The 17,799-nt window shown below is 38.3% G+C and overlaps 1 protein-coding gene across 4 annotated transcripts; it reads right to left on the bottom strand.

The window, feature by feature from the left end:
- Nucleotides 1-311: 311 nt before the first annotated feature.
- On the bottom strand, nt 312-15,844 carry ssx2ipa (synovial sarcoma, X breakpoint 2 interacting protein a). 4 transcript variants are annotated; one of them, XM_061238902.1, is made up of 13 exons: nt 15,658-15,844; nt 12,855-13,021; nt 11,413-11,616; nt 11,089-11,199; nt 9,444-9,579; nt 8,552-8,627; nt 6,243-6,423; nt 5,321-5,468; nt 3,790-3,926; nt 3,146-3,319; nt 2,257-2,374; nt 1,953-2,103; nt 312-1,803 (listed from the first exon to the last, which is right to left on the bottom strand). In XM_061238902.1, the coding sequence occupies exons 2-13, from the start codon at nt 12,981-12,983 to the stop codon at nt 1,656-1,658; spliced, it is 1,713 nt and encodes a 570-aa protein (XP_061094886.1). In that variant the 5' UTR covers nt 12,984-13,021; nt 15,658-15,844; the 3' UTR covers nt 312-1,655. The 4 variants fall into 4 exon arrangements, with proteins under 4 accessions (XP_061094886.1, XP_061094888.1, XP_061094884.1 ...); XM_061238904.1 differs by lacking the exon at nt 15,658-15,844 and adding an exon at nt 15,467-15,616 and having other exon boundaries at nt 3,146-3,316; XM_061238900.1 differs by lacking the exon at nt 15,658-15,844 and adding an exon at nt 15,467-15,616.
- Between the last annotated feature and the right edge of the window lie 1,955 nt (nt 15,845-17,799).

The raw sequence follows: 17,799 nt of genomic DNA on the forward strand, positions 1-17,799 counted from the left end.
CTTGTCTCTGGGTATTACTTAAGTGACTGATGAATTTGACTGATGAAAATGACATTTTGTCCTTTAAAATGGACCCCAAATCATTTTCCAAAAATCAAAGGGGGAACAAGTGCCAAACCAATAGGATACATTTTCCCATCCAGGCAAACATCATGGCACCTTTCACTTATCCAGGGGAGCAACATTTCATATCTATGCAGTCGTGATGCATACCAGTGTCACAAAGGTATGTTTTAGGACAAGACATTAAGACAACTAAAACTGTGGAGGATTATTCTACAATCCACAAGTTAAATCAAGCGAAAGGTTGAGACATTTTATTCAATTTATTCCAAGATATTATTGCATCGTTTGTATAAGCAGCATTGGCCATAATCATTGGCCAACTATAAATTCTTACATTCTAAACCTCCAAGACTCACCAAAGTTGGGGGAAAAGGCATAAACAATGATATCCCCAACCAAGAAATGATACAAATAGCTAATAACTGCATTCATGTAAACATTAAACTTAAACCATCTTATTAACACAATACAACACATACACTCAAATATAAGACCAGTCAAAATGTACATTTCTACATACAAAAAACACCTTGATAAAATGTTGATCTCAACTTCAAAATCACACAGCAATAGCAGATGCTGAATTCTACAATATAGATCTATAGTTACACAGGTTACATGAACTGCCTTGAATGGAATAAAAGGTTCACATTTTTAAATTGGTACAAACATTTTCAAGATGCATTGGGTTTGGCATGTTTGTTCAAGTGCTTGGCTTGATTTCTTCTGATTCTGTCAGGGTGGGAGGTAATACCCCTGGTCACCACCTGAGGGCTGAGGATCATTGATTTCACCTGATCCTCATTTACTTCAGGGGAATTACCTCCCGGGAGACTATTTAAACCCAGTCCTGCCTTCCGTTCAGTGCTTGTGTATTAACTGTTCGCTCTTATACCAAGCCGGTAAAAGCACAGGGTAGACTCTTGCTCTATGAGTCCGGTATTGTGCTGGTAGTATTGAGATTGCTATTACGGGTAAGGTTGGCGTGCAGTTGGTCGCTCTTGTTCACTGGCGCCTTCCTTTAAGGTTCTTTGTTCTTTTTATTTGAGACTCGTGTGAGTCGTGGGTAGAGGGACGGTGTCCCCGGTAACTGTATTTTTGTTTGTCTTTTATTCCCGAGCTGCGTCTCGTGGGTTTTATTTTATTGTGCCTAGCATTTTTTTCGCTAGGTTGTATTTTCTTTTCGGGATTTCCTCAGTCCACTACATCACTGAGGGTTTACAAGCACCAAGTTTGGTTTGTTATTTCGCCCAGTTTTAAAGGGTTGTTTTATTTTTCTCCTCAGCCAGTTTTTGGGCTTCTTTTCTGTTTAGTTATTCTGAGTCGCCTTCGGGTTTGTTTTTGTTCCTCCCTCTGTCTCGGGAGAAGGAAAGTATTTACTTCCGTTGGGTTTTGGGAGTATTAGTGGCGAACACGTTCGCGTGCGCGCTTTTTGAAGGGGTTTTCTCCTAGTCGCAACTGGCTCTCCGTCACCCCCAACATTACAGATTCATCAAACCATGGTATGTTATAAAACAAAATCCACTCATGAAACTCATGGATACGGCTTAAAAAAACAAAACAAAGTACTGAGGTGGTCCCAAATGGCCTTAGATTTGGTCATCATCTTCTCCAGCATGAGAAAATATGCTTGTGTCACCTGTTCCATTGCAGTAACTTGATTTGATTGAAAGTTTGCTGCTATGCATGATGTCAGAGTCTTGCCAACTCCCCCTCTTTGGTAGTGCTTTTGTTGAGCTGCAAAATGAATAATAAAAATAAAACCATTGCAGAAACAACTGAAAGTATGCAGCATACATAGTAATAATAATAATAATAATAATAATAATAATACTACTACAAAGCAGTGACCATGTTTATGCATGGAAATGACAGTTTGCGTGTACCTGTGGTCAGTGACGAGACAAAGAGTATTGTTGAGATCTGCTGTAGATGGCATCCTCACAGGGGCGGCTTTCGGTGAGGTAAAAGTGGTATGAGATGGTGATTCACCCAGTCGTGCAGGAGTGGATGAATTTTTAACCTCTGGCTCGGTACCTATAGCATAAATCATGCCTTGCTTACTACAACATCCACACAGCACTTTCATAGCTTAAAAAGAGGTAGACATACAAGATTCATATGACCAAATATATTAATGACCCAACATTAAATAATTTCACCATTTGTAAAAACATGACCTGCACTTACAAACTGATAAGGCACTTTGAGGTTTTGGAGTATGGGATTTTGTGCGTTCTGTAAATGGAGTCATGTTCAGAAACTGATGTTTGAGCCAAGTTGCTCGGTCCTCTTCAAATGCTTTCCTCTAAAGAATTCAAAGAAAAACATCAACTTGCACATTACTACTTCCAATAATAAAATCAAACACTATATTAAATGGTTACTACTCTTAAAAAAAAAAAAAAAAAAAAAAAGATTATCTTCAGATTACTCAGACTGACCCATCCAGATCATTTTTATGTTCCACGGCCACAGGAAGTGGAAGACAATCAAATACCTAAATCACTTCACAATAACTTATTTCATCCCATTTGGCCACATAATGCCTTTTGAAGCTGTACATTTGTACATTTGAATCACTAGCCAAAATGATATTGTAGCTTAACTTCAAGCACAAGTTCAATTTCAAGGACATCTTTCACTTTAGGAATTAGGCCATTTAATTATTCCCATATACAGTTTCACTATTTTTATAGATTTTCCCAAGCCTCACTATGACTTAACACATTTCCTATGGCAGAAGCCATGTGCAAGAAAGGCATTAAATAAGATTTATTTTCTTTTATTTCAAATGTGAACAAAATAAAGCAAATGCATGTTGATTGCAATTAAAGTGTCCGTAATAAAGTGCTCACAGAGTGTATGTATTTTGGTGTTGTGGGTGAGCAACATTCATGAGTTGAGAATACATTTCTTTATATCATATTGAATACTGTGACTGTGTTTAACACAAAAGGCTAAGAAATAAGACTTCATTTAGATTCTTGGGGGTATAACCCTTTAAGAACTTCTCAGGGGAAGGGAGAAGAGAAAAGAAAAGAAAAAAAAATACACTTAAACCTGTTTAGGAAAATACCTCATGGCCTAATCTTATGGCAGCCTCAGTGAAATTCTTTCGTTCCTTTTCAAAGTTTTTCCTCTGCTCTTCAAAGAGCTTCCACTCCTCTTTGAGACGCTCCTTCTCTTCTAGCATGTAGCAGTCATTGAGCAGGTCTGCGGTCTCGTCATCACAGGGGGAGCTCAGTTGCTGCTGTAGAAGGGTGAGAGGGGTGCAGACAAAACCAAACAAAGATAATAAGCTTCAAACACCTACATGTTTCCACATTTCTATAGACTAAGGCTGTCAGGATTAGGACAGAGTTTTGATTGTGATTTACAGTTTGACAGTTTAATTTGAGGGCAAATGCAACAAGCCACCTCCTCCAAGTTCTCAAGGCTCAAATCCCTCACTTGGTTACAAACGAAAATGTGTCTAGATGGTTCCAGTTGTAGTTGTCTTTGGGACAAAATCCTGTAGCTATACCAAACATGGTGAAATGGTGTGGAAGGCAGTTCAATAATACACAAAGTAACTGATTTATAAAAATGAATAGGCATATGCAAGAGGGAAAGCACAAAACTTAAAAATAAAGCACCAACTAACTATTAATGAAAATTGATCGCCGTTGGCTAATGCGATCACGCATGGACTGAAAGAGATAGGTGGCGTTTTAGACAAACCTGCAAGAGCTGCTGCTGGGTTTGAATGACGTCTTTACATTCCTGAATCTCCAACCGAACCTTCTCCATCTCTTCCTCATGGGCCTCCCGGGAGATGACATCATTACTGACCTGCACATCCATTTGCGCCAATGATGCTGGGACAGTACATAAGAAGACTTTACTTCCATCATGAACAACCTCGCATTGCCATCTAATGATTTATACACTGATCACATACAACCTGATTAGGTACACCCCGAGTAAGGACACAAAAGAATGCATGCTCACAGATTTTAGTTCAGCACAGAAATAGTGTTGAGCATGCAGGGTAATGAACAAGCATCAGTTAGGGTTAAATTCAAAGATGGGAACAGAGGATCTGAGCAACATTGTCAAGTACACAGAAGAGCTTGCCTTGCTAGATTTCAGGAAAGGCTGTAGTCAGGTGACCACGTAAAAACACCTTTGAAGCCTAAGAAAATAAAATATCATTCCAACTGAAAAGTAATCTGGAAAACCACCGAAAAACAAACAGCAGGGACAAAAAAAGGTAATACGTGATATGCGAGTACAATATTTACTTCACGGTCTTCACTTGAAGTAATTTTGCCAAATAATCTTTCAGTGAGATGTCGATAAAATGACAAAATTGGCCTGTAGAGGTCACTGTATGTTCACTTTTCATTGCTGACAAACCGAACAATTGTTCTTCATTTAAGCCCAAGGAAACTGGTGACATTGTAATCATTCAATTGGCCTCTTTGCCAGAAAGCTAGTCATTTGCTTCAGTGCTCAGGAGTACATCTGATTGCCATTCACACAGACCATCAATCACTGAAAATGATTTTTCACCACATGTCAAATGTTGCAGGACAACCAAGGGGCAGAGGAAAATAAAACAACCACTTCAATAATGGCTAAAGCCCTCCTCCATACTGCGTCCTAGAAGAATAACAAAGCCGTGTGAACAGACACACACTGTTAGCACTCCAAAATGCATGGAAGCAGGTACGACTAAATATATCCAAGGAAACCTTACCTATGGTAGGTATTTAATGTACATCAAAGAAAGGTAGCAAAACTTGGGGGGCATCCTGTAACCGATATAGAAAACTGGCAGAAGGTACCATTACTCTGACCTTAGAGTATAGGGTTTTGTGATAAACCAATGATTATATAGACCAATAGGGGGAAAAAGGGCATTAAAGCTGGATAGATTCACACAGAACAAAGGATCTGCCTGAGCAGGTGTCTAAAAAGGCCAACAATCCAATTCAAAGATGCAATTCAGAGAGGGCTCCATTAAATTTCAATTTACCAACAATGTCTTGTCAATTCAATGTTTCATGTTCAATTCTACGTTCATCACAATTATGTGATGACCAGGGGCTGCTAAAGATCATTATGATTATCAAATAAATGCACAGAACATACATTTCCAAGATGAGGAAATCCTTGTTCGACAAAATGCAAAGCCCATACGAAGTGGGAAAAAGGTAATGGTCAACAAATATGGCCGTATAGAACCTATCCAGTAACTAGCGAGCACCTTGATTGTCCAGTTTCTCCACATGGTTCTTCAGACGTCTCCACTGTTGGCGGATGCTGTTGGTGAGCTGCTCCCGTGCATGCTCGCAGGACAGCTCCAAAGACTCCCGACTGGAATCATACAGCTCCTCCTCATTGTCAGAGCCCACCTGCAACATTGATCACTTTAAAATGAAAAGATTTGGCAGACAAACCTACCTCAAACATGCCAAGTTCAAGAAAATAATATTTAAAAATGGTAGGATACACACAGAGCCCTCCATAATGTTTGGGACAAAAACCTCTGTACGCCACAATGTGGTATATGTAATACAGAAATGAAATAAAATTGACGCAGTGATCGTGCAAATTGTCTGATATGATAAATTTTGGTTTCGCCATGTAGAAATTACAACAGTGTTCATACACAGTCGCCCATTTCTGGGAACCATAATGTTTGGGACACAGCAATGTTATGGAAATGAAAGTAGTTATGTTCAGTATTTTGTTACATATCCTTTGCATGCCATGACTTCCTGATGTCTGTGACCCATCACCAGCAGAGTCTGGAGATCTTATTTTCAGGTTGTCCTACAAGCAATACTAAACTTTTTTGCATCAGGAAGTCATGGCATGCAAAGGATATGCAACAAAATACTAAACCAGGCTACTTTCATTTACATAAAATTGCTGCATCCCAAACATTATGGTGCCCTGAAATGGGGGAAGGCTATGTATAGACATTGCTGTAATTTCTACATGGTGAAACGAAAACGTATGAAAATGCCCTTTATCAAAATCTCGAACTGTGGAGTACAGATGCAAATAAATAAATTATGGGCATTATGGAGGGAACTATTTGACAACTTTGGAAGTTTTGTTGATATTTTTGTATCTACAAATGAGAAAAAATACTGAAAGCTACATCTGGGTAAAATAATTACCGTTTCTAGACCATCTTCCAGTTTTTCACCTTTCAGACAGTGCTTCTTTGGACTTAAAATGGACACCATTTCCTTTTTCATCTGCTGTAGGACTTTCTTCAGTTCTGCATTCTCCATCATCAAGTCTTTTTGACGATTCTCATAATCATTCAGTAGCATCTTGTACATTTCCCCCTCATGCCTGAGGAGAATCAGATTAGAAATATTCTCTATCCCAATAATGGAGACCAACATTTTAGAACCATGTAGCTTTGCACCTGGTGTTACATATAGGGGCGGCCTGTAGCGCAGTGGTTAAAGTAAATGACTGGGACACGTAAGGTCGGTGGTTCTAATCCCGGTGTAGCTACAATAAGATCAGCACAGCCATTGGGCCCTTGAGCAAGGCCACAATAAGATTCGCACAGCCATTGGGCCCTTGAGCAAGGCCCTTAACCCTGCATTGCTCCAGGGGAGGATTGTCTCCTGCTTAGTCTAATCAACTGTACGTCGCTCTTGATAAGAGCGTCTGCCAATAATGTAATGGAATGTAATATAAACAAGTCACCAGGATTACTGACATAAGGCACAGGACAGATAACAGTATCAATGGAGATCATGGAGATCAAATAAGCACTTTCTTTGCATTTGCATTTCACCCATTCCTTAAATAAGAAATGAATAGCTTCTAAAAAGCAGATTTTCCACAATTAATGTGGAGTTAAAACCAAGTTCCCATTTCTTTTTATTAATTTCATTAAACATATGCATTTATTTTGGCAAAGACCTGTCCACGCTGCCATGATCAATCAGAAGGCACGTTTTACCAGTGCCACGTTTGTGAGTGTCAATTACATTTGTTATTCCAAAAAAATGTTCCAAGGGCCAGAACCATTTTAACAGAATAAATCTAGTTTGCAAAGGAGTTAAGTGGGAAAACTACAACAATGTGAACAGTGTTTACTAACACAGGTCAGAGCCTACATATGGGCACTGTGGGGGACCCGTTTCCTGGGAAACATAATGACGCACTAGGGCAGCTGCAAGTGAACACTGTACCGCATCTGTGACAGTCGAGTGTTGCGGCACTATGAAAGCAACAGTACACTACCCAGTATCCCCCCTGTAAAGCTCCACCCTCTCCCGTACAGTACTGGTACTGTGACCGACTCTGCCCTGCCGTGAGCAAGCTTCTCCTGGCGGTTTGCCCTCATATTTAACGCCAAATTAGCACAGGGCCAAAAGAAACCAATACTGCACTGTAATTATTACACATACTATGAACGCCTGAATTCCCTTTGATCTGCTGTACAGTATAATCATTTTGGGTGCCGTCATATCCTGCCTGGCAGTATATGGTTTCTTTTGTCATCGCGTCAGACAGCTCATTCCCTTCAGGCACCACATGAGCAGGCAGCCATGGCCTGCGCACACTCGTCTAAACAGGGACTGGAAGGACTCCAATATTTAATTGTGTAAATAGTAGCAATGGAAATCCTTGACACTAATCAATGTTCATCCAGTGTCTGGACAAATAACCAGCCCATCACGATTATGAGCAATTGTTGTGATCAAGTGAAAACATACAATCAGCCATTTGTTTACCCAGTTATATTGCATATTGTCCTATACTGTCAATAGAAAGCTCCGGATATGATCTATAGTATGTTTAGATTTGCACAATACAGATAAAATGCAGGGTTTGTTGGGCAAGCATGTGTAAATGTAAACCGTTCAAGTCTGGGCTAGGGGGCTGTTCTGAGGAGAGATTACGAGGTTAGTGAGGTAACTGGGTTTCCCTTACTAAGAAACTGAGTTACTTTAGACCTGGGTATATCGCCGGGGCAACATATGCGGCACGGCTAATCTGGTCCAGGGCAGGTTATGTTCCGACTATCATCTTGAAAAAGCACCGCCCTTTGACCAATCAACTCCTCGCAAATGGACATCTCTCCAGGACACTCCCGTAGAGCTCGGGGGTGTTTTCACTGGACGGAGACCAAAATCAAATCGGCTGGTTTTCTCCGTAGTTACACTATAAATGTAAGCTAGAGTCTCAATGGAGAGAATACAGTAGCTGACATAATTCAACCTTCTTGAACCCTGCTCGCCAATAGCCTATGTACCTCCCTATATTATAAGATTCTTGAGTTTAGGAATAAACTTTTTTTAGCTTCAGGCATAATAATTTTTAATATCTTGTATCAGGTTTTAGGAGTTCTAGAATGTGTAGCCCAATTCCTCCAGCAGAAAAACTGTAGGATGACTGGTGAGATTTAGGCAGTGAGAAGAGTAGGAATGGGGATTGTGACAATGCAGCAGCCCATTACCTGGCCTCAGTTCTCCCAGTTTTCCAAAGGCCTCTCTTTCCATCCGACCTTCCCACACAATTCAAGATTTCAATAGCTGGAATCAGTAACAAAAAGAAAAAGAGGTAGACAGAGGGATTTCTGCTGAACAGAGATGCATGCAAAAAGTATATCTACAGTAGCAAACTTTTCTTTGGTAGAAAATATCCAAATTATGAAAGAATAGGAGAACCATAATCTTAAAACACCATAAGTTCACCAGAGTTCAATGAGAGGTATTCATTGTTTCTTCCATTAAAAACCAAGACTAGATGTTAGATGTTTATTGAGATCTCCATTAACTAAAGGATAGATATCATTTATGTTTTTGAAGAATACATCAAATGAGTTAGATGCTATGTGAAGTATCTTTGAAATCCAGTTCTCTGAATGATGTATAGTACGATAATGGTTGAAAATTATGGGTCGACAGATCCCGACAAGTCACATGCCTACTGATAGTGTGGCCATCACTCAAGAGGCATTCCTCATGAAGGCATCTGCGTTGTATGGCATACTATAGTCTGCATTGAACATATAGATGCAGAATGTATGTTACTGAAGCTCTTAAAGTTAAATGCTCATGTGAACCGGTTGTGTTCTTTGAGTGTCTACTGTATTGCAGGAGGATAAAAACTTTGCATACTGCCTCAGTTGGCCTCGTTTTCTTTTAGAAAACATAAAAAAAATAATGTGCACTAAAGACCTGTAATCGTAACAGTTGGAAAAAAAAAAGAAAAAAAAAGAAAGAAAGAAAATAAATCATACATTTTTTGTCTTGGACTTCTAGCAATATGACAGACCATTTTAAATTGGGAAAAAAAGGGAAGAGAACAGCAATAAAATTAAGTAAAACATCACACTTAATACATACCAAGTTTCTTGTCCTTTTTGTCAATTAAAAGCTGATTCAATCGCTCTTTTAGTTTGGTGTATTCCCTCTCTTTCCTTTTCATTTCATGGTTATACTGCGTGGCACGGCTTGAAATTATATTCTGAAGCTTCTGTACCTAAGGAAGCGATTGAAAAACAATTTAGCTTAAACATTTCTTTGTGTTTTGATTGGCAGAAAGCATGCTGCAAGTTGATCAAGCCCATCAGCTCTTAAAATTCTCAATTGCATAAAACCAAAATATTAGGGATGAGCACTTTCAGTATTTTGGTAAATTTATTTTTAGAACTCCTCTAATAGGCTGCACAATCATGCTGTAATGGGCTTGACCAAAGAAAATGACTTAATGAATTTATGGTTGCACAAAACACAACATGTCTATAGCAGTGTATATTAGTAATGTTTCCAAACTCTAAATATTTTGAAGGTATGACACCAACAAGGGGGGGATTTCATGAAAATGGCAACTCTAAATATCAATGCCAAAATATTTAGCAATAGGTTACTCGCTGAACAGATATTGTAACCACAGGACACCATCTGAGGAAGGGCACGGAACAACATAGGCTACCTGTACACAGGGTGGCCCGCTAATACGCGACTTTGGACTTTCTGAATCGAAAAAAAGGAAGTCACGGTTTCCAGCCGGTTTTAGAAAATCCAGTCGCTCGTTTGCACAGAAATTTTACAAGCAACCAGTTTTCCACATTTATGGATAGTCTACTATGGTTCAAGTAGTTTGAAGTTTTCTTCATCTAACGCTGTTTTTCATTTCATAGGTAAGGTCCTGAGTGATTATATATGGTTTAAAGCACAGACTAGGAGCTTTTAGTAAAGGGTATCTTTATACATTAAGGTTTCACAATGTAGTAATAACAGCACTTTTTATAGTCCCTCATTTTAATGTTTGAGACAAATGAACATAATGTGAAATAAGAGTCATGTTTTGTATTTGGTTAAAGGCCATGACTTCCTGATGTCTGCGACCCCTCAACATCATCAGTCTGAATATCTTATTTTCAGGTTGTCCTACAAGAGATACTGTGAACATGAATTGTTTGCTTACAGGAGCTTTTAGTAAAGGGTATCTTTATACATTAAGGTTTCACAATGTAGTAATAACAGCACTTTTTATAGTCCCTCATTTTAATGTTTGAGACAAATGAACATAATGTGAAATAAGAGTCATGTTTTGTATTTGGTTAAAGGCCATGACTTCCTGATGTCTGCGACCCCTCAACATCATCAGTCTGAATATCTTATTTTCAGGTTGTCCTACAAGAGATACTGTGAACATGAATTGTTTGCTTACAAAGAAAATAAAACATTAAATCCAAACTTTTAAACTGTAGTTTGATGCAACATATTTACAGTGAAGTTTACAGATTATACTCTTCTAAATGTTACTTGCCATAGCCCACACTGCTGCGTTTGAGAGTTTCAAACAAAACTATATCTACTAATAATGCAGGAATTAATTCATAAATAAATTAAATTAAATAAAAACAGTTAAGATGTCGTCAATTTCGGTCAAATGTCCATTTTGGTTAACTGGTTAATTGATTAACCATGCCCGTCTCTACAAAATATATAATATAAAAATCTAAGACTTTAGGGATCATCTTACCTCTTCCTTCTCATTCTTTAGGCAGTTTTGTAAGCTCTTTATTTTCAGCTGTAGCTGCCGTTCTCTCTCCTGAAGGCCAGAATTTTCCCTTCGGGAGAATTCAATTTGATCCTAGAAGAACCAAAATAAACTTGCATAACCCACAAGCTTATTAATCTGCATTGAAACAGGGCAGCCTAGGACTTAGAAAATATTGAATTACTTGCATTACATTAATTGTGACAGGTGGGAAACTGTTAATTTACAACTTCAAGGTATGAGGGGGGAATCTTTTTTATTTATATATATATATATATATATATTTTTTTTTTTTTTAAGTCAGACCTTCAGCCGGGAGTTGCTGAGCTGAACATACTCCAGATCACGATTTGACTTGAGCTGCTCTGTCTCCAGATCTTCCACAGAGCGCAGGTCGCGACTGTGCAGCTGCAGGAGTTCATACACGGTGTTCAGAACGAGGACCGGGCTCAGACCTCTGCTTCCACTGGACTCGCCACACAATGATGGAAACCCCAGAAAGGAAAGTTCCTGTAGATGCACAACTGGAAGTCAGAACAATGGCAACACTCAACAGCAAAGGGCAGATAACAGGACTCAAGCTTCATTACATTAAATTACATTACATTACATTATTGGCATTTGGCAGACGCTCTTACCCAGAGTGACATACAGTTAATTAGACTAAGCAGGAGACAATCCTCCCCTGGAGCAATGCAGGGTTAAGGGCCTTGCTCAAGGGCCCAACGGCTGTGCAGATCTTATTGTGGCTACACCGGGATTAGAACCACCGACCGTGTGTCCCAGTACTTTACCTTAACCACTTCGCTACAGGCCGCCCCTGATACTTCAAATGCTCAATTATGGTCATTCATCCTTCAACAAGCAAGACGAAACAGTACCCAAGCAGTTAAAGTGCAGAGTTTTAGTTTACTTTGAGGCTTTATACATCCATATTGGGTGAACAGTGTACTGTGGCCATTTTTATACATATTCCAATCCAATTGAGCATACATTTCACTTGCTGAAGACCAGACTGAAGGCAGATAGCCATCGAAACATGCAAGAGCTGAAGAGGGCTGCAGTAGAGGCCTGGCAGAGCATCACCAGGGAAAATGCCTAGCATCTGGTGATGTCTATGGGTGGTAGACATCAGGCAGTCATTGATTGCAAAGGAAGACGATGACTATTTCAGTTTGTGTTCATTTCTGTATAAATAGGGCTATAATTCCTACAGTTTACCCAATACGGATGCAAAAATTATGCATTCTCAATAAAGAGCCAAATAATTTCTGGAAAAGAGCAAAATCAAGAAAAAGAAAAATATTTGTCTTTGTCTGAAGACAGATGGAGCTCACTGCACATAAAGACATTATAAATACTAAAAAGTCCCACCTTGTACACGGTTCCAGTGTTTCATTTTAGGTTCTGATATCCATAAGACAAAGTACCAAAAACAATCTCTACCCAGTTTCACATGTCCATTATCCAGTGCTTCTCATGAACAACAGGGTGTTTTAGTGATTATCTATGCTGTCTGTAAGGCTCACTATCAATTAACCTCTATTCTGATTGGCTGGCTAGCTCCAAAAAACTGAATGCAGTATGTGCCAAGCATTGTGTGGATTTACTTGGGGGAATGGGGACTGTGCATTTTAATACTATCAGAGAGTTTATAGAACACCATGAACTTGAATTTATAATTCATAATATAGAGTGGAATACAACATTTCCCTTGATATACCTTTAAGTCAAAATGATATACCCACCTGCTCGATGTATGAAATGCACTGCGATACATTCTCCTCAGTGCAGAAGGCACTTAGTAAGTTATATGAGCTTTTGGACAAAGACTTTGAGTGCATTGAGGGCTGTGTATCATGCCTTGAAGGAGACATTGCAAATCTGGCAGAACTGCTAATATTTTCCTTGTTTCCTGTAATGAGAAAGGATTACATGTTACAGTTAAACAGAGCTGGGTCCATCTATAAACAGTTTACATTCACTACACTCCCAAATAGACAAGAAAACTGCTGCAAGAAAACATGGGCTCTACAAATGCTGTCCAAGTGCAACACAAACATTTGAATCACAAATCTTTCCATTTTCCAATTAGGAAGGCCCAACTGGAACTATAAAAACAAATTTCTGAAACAGCCAGGAAATAACATGCAACCAGCCAACCACAAACGCACCCCGAATCTGTAGAGCACCAGCTATGCTTGGACTGTACATCTTGTAAAAAGCTAATAACATGAGCAGATTATAAACCTAGCATAATCTTGTCATCCACAATACAAGACAATACGTGATCAGTGTATGTATGCATGTATATGTATGCATGTATGCATGTATATATGTATGTGTATATGTATATATATATATATATATATATATATATATATATATATATATATATATATATATATATATATATATATATATACACATACACACACACACACACACACACACACACACACACACACACACACATATATATATATACATATATACAAATACAAAAAATCACTGCTTAGTAAGTGTGGGTGAAATGCTCATCTGTTGAAGGCCAGAAGGTGACAGATCATTTAGAAAAGGGCAACAACAACAACAAGAAACAAAATATCCACAAAACAGAGCATTTAAAAAACATAGCCTAATTTTAAAAGATAATAGGCAATTGCAAACAGGCATGAAAAGACTAGACAAAAACACTTTTATTGATTTGGACGAGCATTCAAGTCAAATTTTGCTGATGAAAACAAACCGATTACCTTAGTAATGCTAAACATGAATTAACAGTCTGAAAGGTCCAGTCAAAGAGATAGTTCTCTATCCTAAATGAACACAACAGATGTCTTATCTAAAGCTTTGAAGAGTTTAGCCTAACCCAAATCTTCATTAAGAAGCTAATGGACGCTCTAATCCAAGCAACCATACAGGTAATTGCTATGACAATAGCGAGTTTATTCATGTGAATGCACATTATTTCCAGTATTAGAATACATATTTGGGTATAAGTTTTGGGCCTACAGAAAATCATTCAAACGTTCACAAGCTTACTGCAACAGCTTTATGGCTTAACATACGTAGTTATGTTATAATATAGCCGATCAAGTTGCTAGTAATACCTCTTTACAGGTAAACAGGTCAATTAAATGCACTCAAACCGCCAACGCTCAAACCCAACATTCCACATAAGCGTCACCGAAGAGCTCAACATGGACTGAAAAACAAAGATAAAATGAGCTGGATAACGCAAAACAGCCAAACATTCATTTATCGGGTAACTTAACTGCAGAACAGCAAAGTAAGCCACCGTATCAGTTTGTTAACGTTACTCGACAAACTGGCCTTCATCATCATATTTATGACTCGTTTTACAATCTGGGCCACAAACGAAGCTCCTGTCGTGTCTAGGAAAACGTCCATCGGGAGTATGTTAGTGCGAAATAAGCTAGCAGGTAGCCGTTTTACTTGGAGCTCCTATCTAGGATGAGTCAGGCAGGAAAAAAACAAAAAAACACTATTGAGTTAACTTGCACGTCGCGTCATACCAACTTAGCTACGAGGCGGCAGAATGCAGTGTTATGGCTATTGCTTGTATCTATGCATTAGGTTGACATCCTTCTAAAAAAGACGGCCAATTTAGCTAACATTAGAGCTCACCCAATTCCAGCAAACGCGCTAGGTGTGTTAACGTTACCAATACATAACAGTGGTCACCTGTTGTTACCTAACGTTAAGTTATAGCTAACGTCAACGGTAGGTCGCGTAATCTGCCGCTTTATCAAATAAAACATATAAATTAACTTGCACACCCATGCCACTAGATTACCTTCCACACTGGGAAGCCAGCTAACGTTAGTCAATAGAGAATTAGCAAGCACATCAACATAATATAACCAGGGGTTAGCTAACGTTACATTAACAATATCAAGCTCAGGTATCAGCCTTTGCTACATCGCTAACGTTAGCTAGATAGCAGGTATAGCTAAATATGTCCTTTTCATAGCATAGCTAGCAGCCGCCTCACCGACATTTATAAACCGAAGTTAACCCTAATGGTTCAATTAGTCAGCTGACAAATTACCTAGCTGGCCAGCTAGTTAGTTTGTAAGTAACATAAAGTAACGTTAACTGTAACGTTGCATATTTCGATTAGAAATGTTGGCTAATGAGTAGCTAGCTAACCTTACTAGCGAAGATAAGACGTTTAAACTAGAGTAAATTTCACTCTAAACGAGGGCTAGCTAGACTGAAAGGAACGATGTGTTTGCATTTAGTTAACCAAATTATTACTGGCTAGGTCAATTATATTGTCATACGATGTTTAATTGTTTGCGTGTAGCTAGCATAACTAACAAACCATACTCACATTGAGCGCACCTGTGCCTTGCACCAAACTAGCAAACGCTTGCCTTCTCCATTTCCAGCTGATGACACTAACGTAGCTAGCAATAAAACCTCCCAGCGCAGGTTTTAACTTTGAAGCTCCCGACTCTGAACAGTAACAACAAGCATTATGGTCATTGGTAGTGCGTTGTCAAGCAACAAATACACACTTACTCTATTGGCTGTAACCCAAAGCTTTCTTGTTCGTTGTTTTTCCAGGTTATATGCGGTGGAAATTAAACTCGGGTTCCATTTGCCTATTTTGTGATCATTTAAAAAAACGTTAAATAAAGAAAAAAGCGCTGAACAGACAATATCCCCAACCTGCAGTATGCCCTGGATCTGAAAAAACCCATCTAGAAGCCTGCTTATGGTGGTATGCACCTCCGATGTTAAAATTGACACCCTGCCTTCCTGCTAGATTCATTTCCGTTTTACATTTGTCATGGAGGTTACCTAAATACATTAACGTTAAAATATTGTTCCTTTACATAGCCTAAACATATTTTTATAATCACGTAACGTTAGTTTTCCTAAACTTGTTATGTATATGTACTGGAAGTGTTGTGTATTCCCGGGAAGCAATACATATTTATTATTATTATTATTATTATTATTATTATTATTATTATTATGTGTTTGTTTTTATTATTGGACAGAATATGATTTTATTTCTGTCATATTTTCTACGTGAGCAATAGAGACTAAAGGCAAGCTATGTTTAGGTTTGGAGAAGATCACATTGTGAGAGAACTGGACAGACCAGACTGCCTAGTTCTTGGTCGGTGTATGTACATCATTTGAGTGGAAGAGATAGGCCGACAGTTTTTTTTCTTCTGTCAAAAAGATATAATAATGAATAAAATGAAAATAAAAGCTCAAGTACAGTTTCTACATGCTGGTGCATTTTTCTTCAAAGACCTTATATAATACCTTGTTTTATTACATTCTGTGTTTATTTGCAGGTCAAACTCAGAATTCCCTTGATAATTTGATTAAAATGTCTCATATTTTGTTTATGGGTAGTACTTTCATGCAAATTCTTACTCAGATCTGTAGTTTTTGCCTTAAATATCAGCAACACTGTTCTTACTGGGGTTAAGGCTGTATCTCAATCATTTTGAATGGAGATAAAACAGCGGCACTAGGAAACAGTATAACCTGATATTCTCTTTATTTGCCATTTTAGATCCACCATGCACCATTAATTTACAGCTAATTTATATCTCACAGAATCATGTAATCTCCCTCTAACTGACATTTTCCATGTATTGTCTCAATGTGTAGTCATAACAATGGGAATATGATGCTGGAATGTCATTTTCATGCCCTGTTCCTGACAAAAATAGCAAGCTAATTGTACACATTTCAACTATTTCCTTCCACAAAGGAGGCCAAACACTGACCAATTTTACAGAAGCATTTGTTGGACTCAAGCACTGTGCCCTAGTTTCAGCTGTATGAATTTCTCAGTGGAATTTAAAAATAGAAAGAGTGAGTAAAATTGTTTGCAGAGATCAGAGGGTTACAGAAACCAAACTGTCATACTCCGACCCTTTATATTCTAAACCTAACTCTGGCTTTAACCAAAACCAAAGACACCAGACCCTTAAATAAAGCATAATATACAGACAAATGCATCATTGTAGTATTTTAGTATAAAGTATTTTAAATATATATATATATATATACACTCACCGAGCACTTTATTAGGAACATTTTTACTTTATTACACCGACTTATTCATGCGATTATCTAATCAGCCAATTGTGTGGCAACAGTGCAATGCATACAATCAAGCAGATATAACCACGCATTACAACTATGCAGAAGAGCATCTCTGAACAGACAACACATCATAACTCTATGTGGATAGGCTGTAGAAGTACATGTGTTCTACAGCTGTAGAAGTCTAAAAAATAAGTAATAAATACCTAATAAAGTGCTCGGTGAGTGTGTATATACAAAAAACAGGTTCTGAAATTATCGGCACCCCTGGTATAATACTTTGTGCAAATACCCCTGGCAAAGATGACAGCCATCAGTCTTTTTCTATCATTTGTGATGAAGTTAAAGAACACATTTGGAGCGATTTCTGACATAGATATCCCCCGTCTTCAGTTCAGACCAAGTTTTTCAAAACATCTTCACAAAAAATCAATGACCCATTGCCATATTTGACAGTGGGTATGAGGTGCTACTGGTATGAATTAAGCAACTGTATCTTCTGTATTGTTCTTTGGATTTTCCCGTGCGTATGGTTGATAAATTGTATTGCTAATTTCACTTTGTTTGATTTTATTTACAGTAATTGTG

The sequence above is a fragment of the Conger conger genome, chromosome 4 (genome assembly GCF_963514075.1).
Source record: "Conger conger chromosome 4, fConCon1.1, whole genome shotgun sequence".
Classification (NCBI taxonomy): Eukaryota; Metazoa; Chordata; class Actinopteri; order Anguilliformes; family Congridae; genus Conger; species Conger conger.